Here is a 17,010-nt window from a genome sequence, read left to right as displayed (position 1 = left end):
AAAAATTATGAAATCACTATGACAATATGGGCTTCAAACCATTGTTGGATGATATATTGATATATCGCCGAGCCCTAGACAGGGTGCCTGCTCTCTCTCTAGCTAGCACAAGGCTGAGTTTTCCTGCACAAACACTCCTGGAGGTGTAGGGCGGTATACAAATTTAATAAATAAAATGATGATTCTTGGCCCATTCTTAAAATAAGTGGGTTCTCCTAGCGGCCTCCATTTGTCACAGTTTTCACATCTCTTCTTATGTAAGCTGTCTTATCGAAGCACATACTACGATTACCCCTGCACAATCTGCAAGATAAAAAGAAAACCAGCTTTCCGCACTAAGCGATCGGGTTGCGAGCAGGGCCAAAACGGAACGGGTGGCGAGGGCCGCGGAAACCGAGTTTTCATCCGGTGGAGAGGGTGCCACATAGATCTGCCACGAGGCAGGGAGCTATCCCGGGTGCTCCAGTGCTTCTTCCCACATTCAGGGAGCAGAGCAAGGGTCCGCAGGGTTCCCAAAGGCGCCATCTTCACCCCTGGCAGCAAGCTGAGCCAGGGCAAGCCACTAAATTCCTAGGGCACCCTGAGGAGGCCCAAGGTGCCACGGCGACCATTGTGGTGGTGATGGCTGCCCCAGGGACACTGATGCCTGAGCTGTAGGCTGCTTTTAAGAGAGGCTTTGAGGGGGCAAGTGGGAGGCAGGTCGGAGTCCCCCCTGGGCTGGTTCCCAGAGAGAGTGGCAGCCCCTCGGGACCCGGCGGCAGGAGGCATGGATCCAGCAGACATGGCAGAAGTCGGCAGAAAGGAGGAGGAGCATGAGCCGGAGACCTCTTCGCTGAAAGCTTGTTTCAGCCAGGGTGAGTCCGAGGCTGACCTCAAACTTGGACCACATTTGACCACATTGGGCAAAATATTCCTGCATTGCAGGGGGTCGGACTAGATGACCCCGCTGGTCCCTACCAGCTCTATGATTCTATAGTAGCCGGCAGCCTCATTGTCCTTGAGGCCAAAGCCTCTTTGGGGGGTTGGAGGGGATGTGGAAAGTCACCCATCCTGGAAGAAATACTGGGAGCCCAGCCTTCTGATCTCGCTTGGCCACCTGAGCATAGCCTTTTTTTCTGGTCTTGAAACCCCGGCAGCAGCAAATGATTGCAGAATTTTCTGCGTGACAGGATAAGAGCAATGTATTATTCTGGCCGCTGTTATCATTAACAGTTTTTATATAGGCTGCCCGATAATATACTGCCACATGCTGTCCCAAACTCTGATCAGTGCAAGATTCCAGGGGTTTCGGGTGCTTACCCAGGGTTTGTGTTTCCTTTTGGAAATGAGACACAGCAGAGACTGTGGTGTCATCAGGATATAGGGTTTATTTACACACATATACTACCTGAGCCTGTGATGGAGGGGCTCACAGCATCAACCCCCCAAAAGGGTCTTGTTTCTCCCATAGCCACAGCCTTGGAGTCAGACAGAAGTCAGCCATGGCACACTCTTGCTCTCTGCCTTTTCTAGCCTGCAAGCTTTTCCCCTCTAGGTCACATCACAGCAAATTCTGCCCTCAATCTCCTGCTTTGTCCTACTAAGAGAGGAGGGGCACCCTTTTGGCCTCTGGCGCAGACCCCCTATCCTTGGTTCTCTTAATGGCTCATCAGGAAGCTAGCCTAGTTTATGTCTTAACACTTTCTGGGTCCAGATGTTCAAAGGTCTGGCTAATAATAATAATAAATTTATTATTTGTACCCCGCCCATCTGGCTGGGCTTCCCCAGCCACTCTGGGTGGCTTCCAGCAAAGATTTAAAATACGGTACATTAAAATGTCACACATTAAAAACTTCCCTGAACAGGGCTGCCTTCAGATGTCTTCTAAATGTCAGGCAGTTGTTTATCTCTTTCACATCTGATGGGAGGGCGTTCCACAGGGCGGGTGCCACTACCAAAAAGGCCCTCTGCCTGGTTCCCTGTAGCTTTGCTTCTCGCAGGGAGGGAACCACCAGAAGGCCCTCAGCGCTGAACCTCAGTGTCCGGGCAGAATGATGGGGGTGGAGACGCTCCTTTGGGTATACTGGGCCTTTGAGGCCGTTTAGGGCTTTAAAGGTCAACACCAACACTTTCAATTGTGCTCGGAAACGTACTGGGAGCCAATGTAGGTCTTTCAGGACCGGTGTTATGTGGTCTCGGCGGCCACTCCCAGTCACCAGGCTAGGTGCCGCATTCTGGATTAGTTGTAGTTTCTGGGTTACCTTCAAAGGTAGCCCCGCGTAGAGCGCATATATTCAATGTGTGGCTAACAAAAGATAAAAGAATAAAACACAAATGGCTGGAGGGGTTTTTGGTGTTTGTGGTGGTGGTGGGGGGTTCTTTTTGGTGATCTGACCCACGTTATTCTGAGTGACATCTCTCCCCTCCCAATGATTTAGCAGAGGGGACCATTAAGCACAATTCAGTTGCACCAAACTTTCATTCTTGAGCGGCAAGGATCCTACTTGCTAAAAACTGGAAAAAAGAAACTGTGCCAACAAAAAAGGAATGGCAAGATAAATTGTTAAGAGTATATTGAACTGGCTAGATCAACAGAGGCAATTGGAAATCACGCTAGGCAAGAGTTTCAAAAAGCATGGGGAAGATGCAGAGAATACTTCACAAAACAGTGCCCTAAAATACATACCTGGACTTGTTTCGATTAATGTCTGCAGGAGACTTTGTGGATATTTAAGTTAGAATTAGAAAAAATCTTAATAATTACTCATAAAGGAAACAGTTTATAAGAAGTAAATAAGGAGGCCAGATACAGGATAAAGGAAGTCTTTTATTTGGTTGTTTGTATTGTTGTGTGTTATGCTCACTGTATGTTATGTTCACGTTTAATGAGGGTGGATTTGTGTATTGGGGAGGGGAGGGGGGGTTGTGTTATGTTGTAAATAAAATTCCAATAAAAATTAAATAAAAAAAAACTTTCATTCTCCTTAGACAGGGGCTTTTGAGCAATTGTTCTGGATTGTATGTTATGGCCCATACATTAACCTCCCCTTTCTAGAGAGCTGCCCTTTCCCCTCAGGTGAGCAGCTATAATGACCTAGAAGGCTTTCATTTTCCTCCCTCTCCCTCAGGTTTGAAGCAGCTGCATAAGACCCAGGAACTCTGCAATGCCACCTTGGTAGCTGGAGGGAAGCGGTTTCCGTGCAACAGGTGGGTCCCATGCCAGGCAGGAGGGCCAGAAAAGCCCTCTTAGCAAATGGAGCCAAGCAGCCAGCTCCTTCTTAGGGTTCATCCACATTTCTGCTTCTCCTGTGATTCCCAGGCACAGATCCAATACATTTTCCTTTTGTCCTTCCGCATTCCCTGCTGTTTGCTACTGAATCAGAACAATCTGTAGAAAAACCAATTGACGTTTATTCCAATTCAGCAGCAAACAGTGTGTTTTCCCAGAGAAAGTGGTGGGGGAAAATAAAAACCTCTTACATCCATGCCAAGAAATACCAGGAATTTGGAAGTTTGGAAGCCTCCCTAATATCCCACTGGGTGGGAATGTGTAGGCAGTGCTGTTGGATATGGGAATTTATTCATTTCAAGTCTTATTTGCAGGGTGGCTTGCGAAAGTCTGACTAAATACAATTTGAAAACCAACAGGAAACAGTAACAAAACAGAGGAAGGCAAAATAAAAGCCTGAAAACCCCGCCAACAGAATAAAACACAATTTCCCCCCCAAAACATAGAGAGTTATTCTTGTATGCAACTGCAGCGGCTCGAATACTCATGGCCAAGGGATGGGAAGATCAGGAGTTTCCAAAATCATATTACAGGATTGGCAAATCATATTACAGGAATTTGTGGAGATGGCTCAATTGACTAGCAAACTCAAAGCAAAAATTTGCAGGAAAATGGGATGGTTATAGAAGATATGTTCAAAAATACAATAATAGTTTTGACTCCATGCTAGCATTTGAGTGACAAAGGAAGTAAAAGGAGGTGGATAACAATTAAAGATTTATTATGTTTTCTGAATGTATTGGAAAATTTATATAGAAAGGTTTATTGTTTTGTGTACATTCAGTTGTAAGATAAAACATATGCGAAGGGACTTGACAGGAAGTCAAAATTGAAGAAAAGAGTTTGTAAGATAAAAGGGGAAAAATATTTATTTTCATTATTATCACTATAAATCTTTTTTCTTCTTTTTCTGTGTGTGTGTTGGGTATGGAATGTTTGGGAGGAAATAAGACGGTAAATAACAAATAACAAACAAAATACTGATGTATGCAATTTTTATTTCTCAATTATATTTTGTGGTAGTTTGGTTGTAATGTTTTTTGTAACATAAAATCATTCAATAAAAAATATTTTTTTAAAAAACTGAATAAAACACAATTTCCCAAACCATCTAAAGTCTAAAACTCATGGAGAAATAGGAAGCTCTTAACCAGGTGCTGAACAGCTCTTAATGTCAGCACTTGGCGTGACTCTTTAGAAGGGGCAGTTCAGAGTCAGAGCATAAAAACATAAGAAAACCCTGCTGGATCAGTGGCCTACGTAGTCCAGCATCCTGTTCTCACAGCGGCCAACCAAAGGCCTGTGGGAAACCTGCAAGCAGGGTTTGAGCACAAGAGCAACTCTTCCCTCCTGTGGTCTGAGCTAATACTCAGAAGCACCACCGCAGAAAAGACCCTCTCCTTTGCATAAGCACAGTGTGGTGTAGTGGTTAAGAGCGGTGGACTCGTAATCTGGTGAACCGGGTTCGCTTCCCCGCTCCTCCACATGCAGCTGCTGGGTGACCTTGGGCCAGTCACACTTCTCTGAAGCCTCTCAGCCCCACTCACCTCACAGAGTGTTTGTTGTGGGAGAGGAAGGGAAAGGAGAATGTTGGCCGCTTTGAGACTCCTCAAAGGGAGTGAAAGGCGGGTGTGATGGCCTGGGATTCCGATTCGGAGGATGAAACAGAGGAATCCCGGCCTGCACAGGAGTCCCCGCCCCAGGGCCGGCTGAACTGGGGCCAGGCCTAGATGCTGAAGAGCCTGCACCTGTGGCAGTGCATCAGGAGCTGGCCCCAGGTGAAGCCCTTCTGGCCCCAGAGAGGCTTGACGACTCAGTGGCCACAGGTGAGCCTCCTCCAGGGCCCAGTAACCCTTCGGCCTCTCCTGATCTGCAGAGGTTTAGAGCAGAGAGGCGAAGGGAACTGGTTGCCCCCAGGAGGAGTGCTCGCCTTAAGGCCAGAGGAGGCGGGGCTCCTGGGGGCCGGGACCGCCCCTGGCCTTAGAAGAGGATAAAAGCCCAGTCAGCCCGGCCCCAGGTTGCGGGAGCAACGTCGTTGTTGGCTTCGGACCTTCCTGCGTTCTTGATCCCTGCTCGGCCTCCTGTTCCTGACTATCCGGTACTCCTGTTCCCTGCTCGGCCTCCTGTTCCCGACCATCCGGTGTTCCTGTTCCCTGCACAGCCTCCTGTTCCCGCGTTCCTGTTCACCGCCCGGCACTCTGCCTCGGACCTTGCCCCTCTTCGTGTGGACTTTGCTACACCCAAGGTACCTTACCCCCGGGACCAGCACAGTTTGCTCCCGCCACCTCCCGCACTCCCCCTTCGTCGGGGTGCGTTCGGGAAGAGCCAGAGGCCATGGCGGAACAGGCGGCTGCACTGGTGGCTTTGGCCCAGGAGAACCAGGCCTTGTCTCACACCGTGCAGCAGCTCAGTGACGCGGTTGAGGCACTTCAGCAACGCTTGGAAGCCCTACCGGCTTCTGGGGCCGACGCCCCGGCTCCGGGCAAGTACCCAGTGGCTTTGCCTGAGAAATTTGATGGAGCCCCGGCCAGCTTTCCCATGTTCCTGGCCCAGGCCAAACTGTATATTCAGGGGCGAGCCCGGAACTTTCCTGACGACCGTACCAAGGTGCACTTTTTGATTAGCTTGTTAAAGGACCAGGCGGCCAAGTGGGCGTTGCCGCTACTCAGGCAAGACTCCCCCTTGCTGGCAGACTATACGGGGTTTTGCAATCGTTTGGAGGCCGCGTTCGGCAACCCCCAGAAAGAGAGTCAAGCCAACCGGGCGATTCGGCATTTGAAACAGGGCAAGTCCACGGTGGCCACATATACCACGGAGTTCCGGCTGTTGGCACAGGACTTGACCTGGAATGACTCGGCACTGCGGGACCAGTATCTCGAAGGGCTTTCGGACGAGGTACTGGACCAGTTGGCCACAATGGAACGCCCCACCACGCTGGACACTCTCATTCAACGGAGTCTACAAATAGGCGACCGGTTGGAGGATCGTCGTCAGGCCCGGGGTCGCCGACACTTCCAGTTCACGGCACCAGCTTTTTCCGGCAGCCCCACGGTCACAACTGATTTAACGGAGGAGCCTATGCAGCTCGGGGCAGTGCGGCCACGCCTTTCCCCCGCAGAGAAGGCGCGGCGTCGGGATGGAAATCTCTGTCTTTACTGTGGCGGAAGTGGACACTTCGCTCGGTCCTGCCCTGAGAAACGCCAGCCGCAGGGAAACCGCCAACCCCAGTAGCTGATGGCCCTAGCTACCGGGGGTCCCAAACCGTACAGAATGGGCCCGCACCAATGGACTTGCAACATCTTATGGTTTCGGTACGTTTATACCCTCCAGGTGGGCCCTGGATCCTCACCCGTGCTTTGGTAGATTCAGGGGCAACCCGCTCCTATATGGACGCTGCTTTTGCCGCCCATCATCAGGTGCCACTTCGGAACAAGCCAGTACCGGTCCAGGTGGAAGCGATTGACGGACGACTTCTGCGTTCAGGTGCCGTTACTCAGGAGACCCAGCCTCTGGTCCTGTGTCTCCAGCAGCACCGGGAGTTGCGAACTTTGGACATTGCCTCTATGCCCCGCTTCCCCCTGGTGCTCGGGATGGACTGGCTGGAGGCCCACAACGTTCAGATTGACTGGGTCAAACGGACCGTGCACTTCCCAGACCCATATTCCCATGCTCAATCCGGAACGCTGGCGGCCGCGCCCTCAGAGGAGGCAGCACCCACGCTCCCAGCCGTATACCAGGACTACCAGGACGTGTTCGAGGAACGGGGGGCAGACCAGCTGCCGCCGCATCGGCCTTTTGACTGCGGCATAGACCTCCAACCCGGAGCGCCTTTACCAGTGAGTCGCTTATATTCCCTAACAGAGCCAGAGCGCGAGGCTTTGCAGGACTTCTTGCGCAAGAACCTGGAGCGTGGGTTCATTAGGCCTTCCACCTCGCCCACCGCGGCGCCGGTGCTTTTTGTTAAGAAGAAATGTGGGGAACTCCGCCCTTGCCATGATTACCGAGCCCTGAACAAAATTACCGTCCCAGACCGGTACCCCTTGCCCCTTATCTCGGAGCTGCTGGAGCGGGTGCAAGGGGCACAGGTGTTCACCAAGCTGGACCTCCGGGGGGCCTACAACTTGATTCGGATCCGAGCCGGGGATGAGTGGAAGACAGCGTTTGGGACCCGGTACGGGCAGTTCGAATATTTGGTTATGCCTTTCGGTTTGTGCAACGCGCCTGCTGTGTTTCAACGCTACATCAACCACGTGTTTCAGGACCTGTTAGACAAGTACGTGGTGGTGTATTTGGATGACATACTGATTTACTCCCGTGACCCGGCTCGCCATGAGGGACATGTCCGGACCGTGCTGCAGCGCTTGCGTGAGCACCGTTTGTACGCAAAGCTCAGCAAGTGCGAGTTCCATCAGCGGACTGTGGACTTCCTTGGTCACCGGCTCTCTCCAGATGGGGTGCAAATGGACCCGGGGAAGGTGACAGCGGTTCAAGAATGGGCGGCACCCCGGAACCGCAAGGACCTACAGCGTTTCCTGGGGTTCGCCAATTACTACCGGACCTTCATCGCTGATTATGCTCATCGCACCACCCCGTTGACCCGGCTACTGCGCCCAAAGACGCCGTTTTCCTGGGACAAGGAGGCAGAGGAGGCGTTTCAGGGGTTGAAGGCCTGTTTCCAGAGGGCACCAATCTTACAACATCCTGACCCCTCTCGACCCTTTGTGGTGGAGACCGACGCTTCCAGTACGGCTCTCGGTGCCGTCTTGTCTCAACAGATTGGTCCTGAAGCGCCACTCTTGCCCTGTGCCTTCTATTCCCGCCAGCTCCTACCAGCGGAGCGTAACTATACTGTGTGGGAGCGGGAACTACTGGCCATCAAGGTAGCCTTTGAGGTCTGGCGCCACCATCTTGAGGGGGCACGACATCCGGTGGAGGTGAGAACCGACCACCGGAACCTGGAGTACCTCCAGACCACCCGCAAGCTGAACCAAAGACAGATCCGGTGGGCGTTGTTCTTTTCCCGGTTCCAGTTCCGGATCCGCTACATCCCTAGCTCTCAGAATCAGAAGGCGGATGCCCTGTCCCGGAAACCTGACGACAACGCAGACACGGTACAGAAAGCAGAACCCACCACGATCCTACCTCCGGCTGCATTCCTGGCCACCCAGGAGGCGCAGCCACTGCAGGTTCGGGTGCGGGAACAGCAGCGGGTCGACGCTTGGGCCCAGGAACGACTCCGGGAGCTGGCTGAAGGGTCCAGCCCACAGTATCCGGGGCTGGTCCTGCATCAGGGCCTTCTGATGCACCACGGTCGTTTGTACATCCCGCCAGGGCCACTACGGCTGGAGGTTCTCCGGATGGCCCATGATGCCCCAGCAGCGGGGCACTTTGGACGGTATCGGACCACCCATCTGGTCAGTCGAGAGTTTTGGTGGCCCCGCCTGAAGGCTGACGTGGCTCGCTACGTCGCTGGTTGTGATGTCTGCCGGCGCGCCAAGGGACCTACCGGGCGACCCCCCGGCCTACTTCAGCCATTGCCAGTTCCACCGCACCCTTGGCACACGGTTTCGTTGGACTTTGTAGTGGACTTACCCTCGTCTCGTGGCTGTACCTGCCTTCTGGTTTTCTCCGACCATTTCACCAAGATGGTGCACTGCGCTCCCTGTCCATCTGTACCCACAGCCAAGGAAACTGCTCAGCTGTACCTTCAGCATGTCTTCCGCCTGCATGGCCTACCTGAGCGCGTGGTGTCCGACCGGGGCGTTCAGTTCACATCCCGGTTCTGGCAAGCACTACACCAGACCCTCGGGACGGAGGTCTGCCTCTCGTCAGCCTACCACCCACAGACCGATGGCCAGACGGAACGGGCGAACGCGGTGCTGGAGCAGTACCTCCGGTGTTACTGCAGCTACCAGCAGGATGACTGGGTCGACCACCTGGCATTGGCGGAGTTCGCCTACAATAACGCGGTGAATGCGTCCACCCAGCAGACCCCGTTCCAGGCCAGTTATGGTTATCATCCACGGCTGTTTCCAGAGGTGCTGCCGACATCCGCAGTCCCGGCGGTGACGGAGTGGCTTCAAGAGCTCCAGTCCCAGCAACAGCTTTTGGTGGAGCAACTGCACCAGGCCAAGGAAGCGTACAAGGCCCAGGCCGACCGCCACCGCCAGGTGGGGCCGGAACTTCGCGTCGGTGACCTGGTTTGGCTCTCCACTCGCCACCTCCACCCCTCTCGACCTTCGCGGAAGTTGGACGCCCGCTTCACCGGCCCGTTCCCTATCGTAGACCAAGTCTCTCCTGTGGCATTTCGTCTCCGGTTACCCGCAACCCTGAAGGTTCACCCGGTCTTCCACAGGTCCCTTTTGAGTCCGGTGGCCCCACCCGACGAGTTCCACCCGAACCGTCCCCGACCGCAGCCAGTGTTGGTTCGGGGAGAGCCTGAGTACGAGGTGGAACGCATCCTGGACTCCCGATACCGCAGGGGGAAGCTGCAGTATCTCATTGACTGGAAGGGGTACGGACCGGAGGACCGTTCCTGGGAACCAGCGGCCAACGTCCACGCACCTGCCTGCCTCCGAGAGTTCCATGCGACGTACCCCGGCAAGCCGGGTCCGGACCCTCGGTTGAGGGGGGGGCCTGGGAGGGGGGATGGTGTGATGGCCTGGGATTCCGATTCGGAGGATGAAACAGAGGAATCCCGGCCTGCACAGGAGTCCCCGCCCCCAGGGCCGGCTGAACTGGGGCCAGGCCTAGATGCTGAAGAGCCTGCACCTGTGGCAGTGCATCAGGAGCTGGCCCCAGGTGAAGCCCTTCTGGCCCCAGAGAGGCTTGACGACTCAGTGGCCACAGGTGAGCCTCCTCCAGGGCCCAGTAACCCTTCGGCCTCTCCTGATCTGCAGAGGTTTAGAGCAGAGAGGCGAAGGGAACTGGTTGCCCCCAGGAGGAGTGCTCGCCTTAAGGCCAGAGGAGGCGGGGCTCCTGGGGGCCGGGACCGCCCCTGGCCTTAGAAGAGGATAAAAGCCCAGTCAGCCCGGCCCCAGGTTGCGGGAGCAACGTCGTTGTTGGCTTCGGACCTTCCTGCGTTCTTGATCCCTGCTCGGCCTCCTGTTCCTGACTATCCGGTACTCCTGTTCCCTGCTCGGCCTCCTGTTCCCGACCATCCGGTGTTCCTGTTCCCTGCACAGCCTCCTGTTCCCGCGTTCCTGTTCACCGCCCGGCACTCTGCCTCGGACCTTGCCCCTCTTCGTGTGGACTTTGCTACACCCAAGGTACCTTACCCCCGGGACCAGCACAGCGGGATATCAAATCCAAACTCTTCTTCTTCTTCACAACATACCTCCAAGAGAAGAGATATGATTTATCCCATTTTTCAGGTGGGGCAACTGAGGGTAAAAGGATGGTTGGTACCTGAGGTTACCCAGCTGCTCCACGGCCAATCTGACGGTCTCCATTTCCCCCACAGGGCCCTGTTAGCCTCCGTCAGCCCTTACTTCCAGGCTGTGTTTACAAGCGACTTTAAGGAATCCAGAGACGGGGAAGTTTTGCTGAAAGACATGGATCCTTCCCTCCTCCAGAATCTGCTAGCCTACCTCTACTCGGGGGAACTGGCCCTCACTGCAGAGAACGCTGAAGATCTGTTCACGGCAGCCAGCCGGCTCCAGGTCACACCAGCCCTTGAGCACATCAGCAGGTAGCACAAGAGGTCTGGCTCCTCTTACATTTCTCCCCAACACCTGTTTCGAAAGCCAAAGGAACAAGCGGCTTCCACCCACAGGATTCCCAGTGACGTTCTTTCTTTCCATTGCTCCCTGGCAGATATCTATCAGAGAGGATCTCCAAGGAGAACTGTTTCCACTTGTATATGCTGGCCTACGATCACAACAACCCCACCTTGCTGCGAAGCACCATGCACTACCTGGGCCTCAACTTCGAAACCCTCTTGGAACACAAGGATTTCCCGAATCTCGACCTCAGCGCTTTGATCTGCCTCATCTCCTCGGGCCACTTGGTCATCACCTCCGAAATGTACGTCTTCTGGGCTGTGCAGCGGTGGGTGGTGGCCGCACCCGCTGAGCGCCTTCCGGTACTCAAGACGCTCCTTCACCATGTCCGCTTCCCTCTCCTGACGCCCAGGGAAATTGCACAAGTCCAGGAAGATGTATCGACGCTCGACCAGCAAGTGGAATTGCAGTGGGGAGACCTAGATGGGGCAGGGAGGCTGCGGGTGAGTGGGGGTCTCCGGCAGGGCATGTACCAGGAAAGGATCATCTGCATCAAAGTGCCTCGCTTGAGGGACATCCTCTCCGTCAACGAAGATATGGATTGCTACATGGAGTGCTTAGATCCAGCTACGGGGTCCAGGACCAAACTGCCACCTTTAGAGCTCGTGGCGCTCCCTGGGTGCTCAGCCCTGGATCACAAGCTCTACATCTCAGGAGGCAAACACCCTGATGGCTCCTACTCCCAGGCGCTGCACGAATACAACTCCGTAGCCAACCACTGGCTCCAGCTCCCTCCCATGTCAACGCCCCGGTCCGTCCACATACTTTTGACTTGCAAGCACAAGCTGTTTGCCCTGAGTGGCTGGAATGACACAGGCCCCCTCTCCTCTGCGGAGAGTTTTGACGTGGTTAAGCAGACGTGGTCACCCATCGCCAGCCTGCCCGTCATCCTGCGCTTCTCGGCCTCGGCCTCCTACAAGAACAAGCTCTACCTGATCGGAGGAGATGCAGATTCCGACGAAGTGGTTTACCAGGGCATCCTTCTCTATGACATCCTCTTGGATACCTGGGTGCAGGTGCCTCTGGAATTCTGTCTCCACGGTGCAGCCGCTGTCACCATGGAGACCGGGATCTGCGTCCTAGGGGGCTTCTTTGCCAAAAAAAACACCCAGACGTACCCAAACAGCAGGTTCAGCCAGCTTCTTCCATGTACCTCGAAATGCTTTTTCATGCGCGAGGATGGCGTCATAAGCAACGAGGTCACCATCCCTCCGCTGCCGCTGCCCCTTGCCTTTGCAGGCGCTGCTTACTTCCAGGGGAAAATTTATGTGATGGGAGGGGTATGCACCTCCAGGACTCACGATGCCATTTACCACTGGGAGCCTGGAGAAAGTTCCTGGACTCAGTACCCAGAGAGCCTGACGGGCCAAGGAACGGTGGTGCGGAGGGTGCTGAAATGCGTGACCCTGAAGGTGCTGAAGCCAAACTTGAAGGCGCTTGTCCAAGACGATTCTGCAAGCCGGGTGGCTATTGGGCTTGCAGACACCAAGGCCCCCTTCAAAGAGAGGAGGGAGGATAACGCCCCCAGTTGTCCTCCAGATCCCCCCAGTTGTCCTCCAGATCCCTTGACATCTTTGGGAGCTGGCACACCGTAAGAGCTGAAGAAATTCCCCAAAGGGAAAAGATATTTTCATCCGGACTCCTCCAGTATTTAGCCCATTAAAAACCCAGGACATCTCTCTTTCTTTCTCTCTCAGTCAGCTTCTTCCTGTTTCAAGGTGGGCACTAAACATTCTGGGCCAACACGTTAGCATTTTGCACAGGTTCAGGGCCCAACCTTCAGCAATTCCTCCCCCCACCCCCAAGCTATGGGGAGTTCAGGGCAGAAGGAATTTCCTGTGGAGCAAAAAGCACTGGAAACTTAGTGTCTCTGTAATAAGCTTTTTGTTAACCAAAGTACAGGTTGAGCAGGTATTGTGAGGACATGGAAGCAAACATGCAGGCCACCGGTTTCAGCTGGAAAGCAATCTCAGCCCTTGCAGATTAAAAAAACAAACCAACAGCACAGTATATGTCAATAAAGCATGGTGGCTGGGATGAGGTCACCTGCCGGCAGACACTGCGAGCAATATGTCTACAGGACAGGTGACAGCTGTCTGGGGCAGTCTGGCTCCTCACCCAGCTTCAGTCTTTTGACTTAAGGGATTTGACAGAAGAATGAAGATTATAGTTTGCTGACTGAAGAAAGCATTGACTAAGCCTCTGTTGCGCCAGCAAAGAGCAGAGTTTTTAAGATGGAGGGAAATTGTCTTTAATCATTCATGGCTGTTAAATATTCATCCCCTCTGCCTCTGACACATGTGCAGAGAGAGAAGCATGACACCGTCATCCCTGGCCTCCCTCCTTGCATATCTGCCCTAACAGCAATCCATACTAACATACTGAAATTTTAAGAGATCCTCACACTGGGGGGAAATCCCCACCCTTAACTAAATAAGATCCAACATTCACAATGCCCTGCCTTGACCCGTACTAGCCTTCACATCAAGAAATGGAGGGCAGCCTTCCCCTGGGGCCCTCCAGATGTTTTGGCCAAACTCCCATCAGCCCCAGCCAGCGCTGAGTGAAGAAGCACATAGAATCATAGAATCATAGAGTTGGAAGAGACCACAAGGGCCATCGAGTCCAACCCCCTGCCAAGCAGGAAACACCATCAGAGCACTCCTGACATATGGTTGTCAAGCCTCTGCTTACAGACCTCCAAAGAAGGAGACTCCACCACACTCCTTGGCAGCAAATTCCACTGTCAAACAGCTCTTACTGTCAGGAAGTTCTTCCTAATCTTTAGATGGAATCTTCTTTCTTGTAGTTTGGATCCATTGCTCCGTGTCCGCTTCTCTGGAGCAGCAGAAAACAACCTTTCTCCCTCCTCTATGTGACATCCTTTTATATATTGGAACATGGCTATCATATCCCCCCTTAACCTCCTCTTCTTCAGGCTAAACATGCCCAGCTCCCTTAGCCGTTCCTCATAAGGCATTGTTTCCAGGCCTTTGACCATTTTGGTTGGTCAAGCTGGACCTGGAAGTAGGGCTGCCATATTTCAAAAAGTGGAGATCATGACACAAAAGTTGTTGAAATTTTGCAAAATCTCAGAAAAAAAGAGAGAGGTTTTGAGCTATTTTTAATGAAATTTGCCAAAATGTACACTACCGACATGGACATTCCAGCAATTTCTGCCTGGACACTGTTTACGAGGGCTGAATACCAGCTAAATTCAGGGCGTATGGCAACCCTACCTGGAAGTGGCCATTTAACATTTGCATTCGTTACAATTATATTCCTAGAAATGTAAATTCCAAGTTAAAGGATCCAAAAAAACATATTGTGCAGAGGCTTAAGAGCAGGCTTTGAATCTTGATTGAAAGAATGCTCTGCTGTGTTTAAGGTCTAGTCCAGATTTCAGCTAGTTAGTTCCCTAACTGCAAACATTTTCGCTTTCTCCACTGGCAGGTCAGTGTAACATGCCCAAACGGAATGGAGAAAGAGAAGGGAGGGTCTAAAACCAAGAACCTGATAAGTTGAGTGGGTGGAAACCACATTTACGCAATCTGCAGCCCCTACAATCTTGCCTCAACTAGCTTTATCAGAAAGATGGCCTCTTTACCTACAGACCCACGTGGGTGCTGAGATTAGCAGAGGGGTCTCTCTCCATAGTTTCTCCTTCAGAGGCTTAGTGGGGTGGTGGCCTATGAGGCCTTCTCTGTGGTGGCCTCTAAGCTGTAGACCTCCCTCCCCAAAGAGGTGTGCCTGGCACCTTCATTAGACAGCTTTTGGTTTTTGGGCAATGCGACCAATTCAGAAACTTGAGAGCTCAAAGTCTGCCACTGTCAGGATAGAGCTGAAGTCACATCTCTGACACTTGAGGCACATGTTTTAAGGACCCACTTATTTTATGGTAGCAAGTTGTTTCAATTTTTTTAATACAGTGGTACCTCGGGTTATATACACTTCAGGTTACATACGCTTCAGGTTACAGACTCCGCTAACCCAGAAATAGTGCTTCAGGTTAAGAACTTTGCTTCAGGTGAGAACAGAAATCGGGCTCTGACAGCAGCGGGAGGCTCCATTAGCTAAAGTGGAGCTTCAGGTTAAGAACAATTTCAGGTTAAGTACGGACCTCCGGAACGAATTAAGTACTTAACCCAAGGTACCACTGTATTATGTTTTAATGCTGAGACCTGCCCCGGGGCATTCGGGTAAAGGGCATGTACTAAATAAATAAACAATAGCTTGCTAATGTCTCTGCTTTTTAAAAACAGACATCACCTTGCCGACAAAGGTCTGTATAGTTAAAGCCGTGGTTTTCCCAGTAGTGATATATAGAAGTGAGAGCTGGACCATAAAGAAGGCTGATCGCCGAAGAATGGATACTTTTGAATTCTAGTGCTGGAGGAGACTCTTGAGAGTCCCATGGACTGCAAGAAGATCCAACCTCTCATGCAGGGCATGAGGGAGGAAAGGAAGGAAAGACTTTGCGTTTTGTGTAAAAGGTCTATTGTTAGAAGGAAAATAATAATAATAACATAATAATAATTTATTATTTATACCCCGTCCATCTGGGTGGGTTTCCCCAGCCACTCTGGGCGGCTTCCAACAAAGTATTAAAATACAGTGGTCTGTTAAACATTAAGAGCTTTCCTAAACAGGGCTGCCTTCAGATGTCTTCTAAAAGAGGTGTGCATGAGAAAGAGTGAGAGAAGGCAAAGAGAGATTTATCTTTCATGGGTAAAGCGGACAGAAGGAGCCAATTTGTTTAAACTGAGTGGGCTGGAGTTATATTCCCTTCCTGTGCCACTAGATGTCACAAGAGACCCAAGAATATAAAGTGGGAAGGCTTGAATGAAGTACAGTACTTCTGTAAGGAAGGCATAATTAACTTATGGAATTCATTGCCACTGAAAGGTTGGGTTAGCAATTTGCTGAAGTGGCTTTCAAGGGGTTAGATTGATTCATGGAGATGGAGAGCTCCAACCCGTGCCAGTCCATCGTCAGCAATAGCTAGTTAGAAATAGAGTCCTCTTGGTTAGAAGCAACAAAGAATACGCAGTAACAGCAGCAAGAATATTACTGGCCCAAAAATGGAAACAAGAGGAATGCTCAAAGAATGGAGAATGAAACTGATGGACTATGCAGAACTGGATAAATTAACCGGGAGGATTAGATATCTATGAGACCAAAAGTTCATCAAAGACTGGGGAAAATTTGTAGAGTATCTGAAAAGTATATGTGATGAGCAAACAACGCTGGTGGGGTTTCAAGAAGCTCTGTGAATTGGAGGAGTATTGTAAAAAAGATAATATGTTTGGGAGGGTATACTTAAAGGCAATATTAAATTAAGGAAATGTGTAATTAAAAATTAAATATGGATGATTGGCAGAGAAGCTGAAGGAAGTCCAAAAGAGAAAATCTGTGACAACCTCTGATATGGAATTATATGTATATTTGTTTTGAAAATTAATAAAAATTATTTTTAAAAAAGAAGCAACAAAGAATCTCATGGCAACTAGAAAACTAACAGATTTACTGGGGCATAAGGATGCGGGTGGCGCTGTGGGTTAAACCACAGAGCCTAGGACTTGCCAATCAGAAGGTCAGCAGTTCGAATCCCCGTGACGGGGTGAGCTCCTGTTGCTTGGTCCCTGCTCCTGCCAACCTAGCAGTTCAAAAGCATGTTAAAGTGCAAGTAGATAAATAGGTACCGCTCCGGCGGGAAGGTAAACAGCATTTCTGTGTGCTGCTCTGGTTTGCCAGAAGCGGCTTAGTCATGTTGGCCACAGGACCCGGAAGCTGTACGCTGGCTCCCTCGGCCAATAAAGCAAGATGAGCGCCGCAACCCCAGAGTCGGCCATGACTGGACCTAATGGTCAGGGGACCCTTTACGGGTGGTGGACTTTGGTGGACTAGAGCTGTTTAAAGGACACAACAGATCTTGCTAAAAACAAGCAGCGGCAACCAAGC

At 51.8% G+C, this 17,010-nt stretch overlaps 1 protein-coding gene across 2 annotated transcripts; it reads left to right on the top strand.

The window, feature by feature from the left end:
* Nucleotides 1-629: 629 nt before the first annotated feature.
* On the top strand, nucleotides 630-12,734 carry LOC310684315 (kelch-like protein 6). Of its 2 annotated transcripts, XM_083455254.1 has the most exons (4): nucleotides 630-854; nucleotides 3,108-3,186; nucleotides 10,731-10,958; nucleotides 11,084-12,734. In XM_083455254.1, the coding sequence occupies exons 1-4, from the start codon at nucleotides 767-769 to the stop codon at nucleotides 12,642-12,644; spliced, it is 1,956 nt and encodes a 651-aa protein (XP_083311380.1). In that variant the 5' UTR covers nucleotides 630-766; the 3' UTR covers nucleotides 12,645-12,734. The 2 variants fall into 2 exon arrangements, with proteins under 2 accessions (XP_083311380.1, XP_083311381.1); XM_083455255.1 differs by lacking the exon at nucleotides 3,108-3,186 and having other exon boundaries at nucleotides 698-854.
* Nucleotides 12,735-17,010: the final 4,276 nt, after the last annotated feature.

The sequence above is a fragment of the Podarcis tiliguerta genome (genome assembly GCF_965153285.1).
Source record: "Podarcis tiliguerta genome assembly, chromosome: 8".
In the NCBI taxonomy this organism is placed as follows: domain Eukaryota; kingdom Metazoa; phylum Chordata; class Lepidosauria; order Squamata; family Lacertidae; genus Podarcis; species Podarcis tiliguerta.
This window is presented reverse-complemented; position numbering and strand designations above follow the sequence as displayed.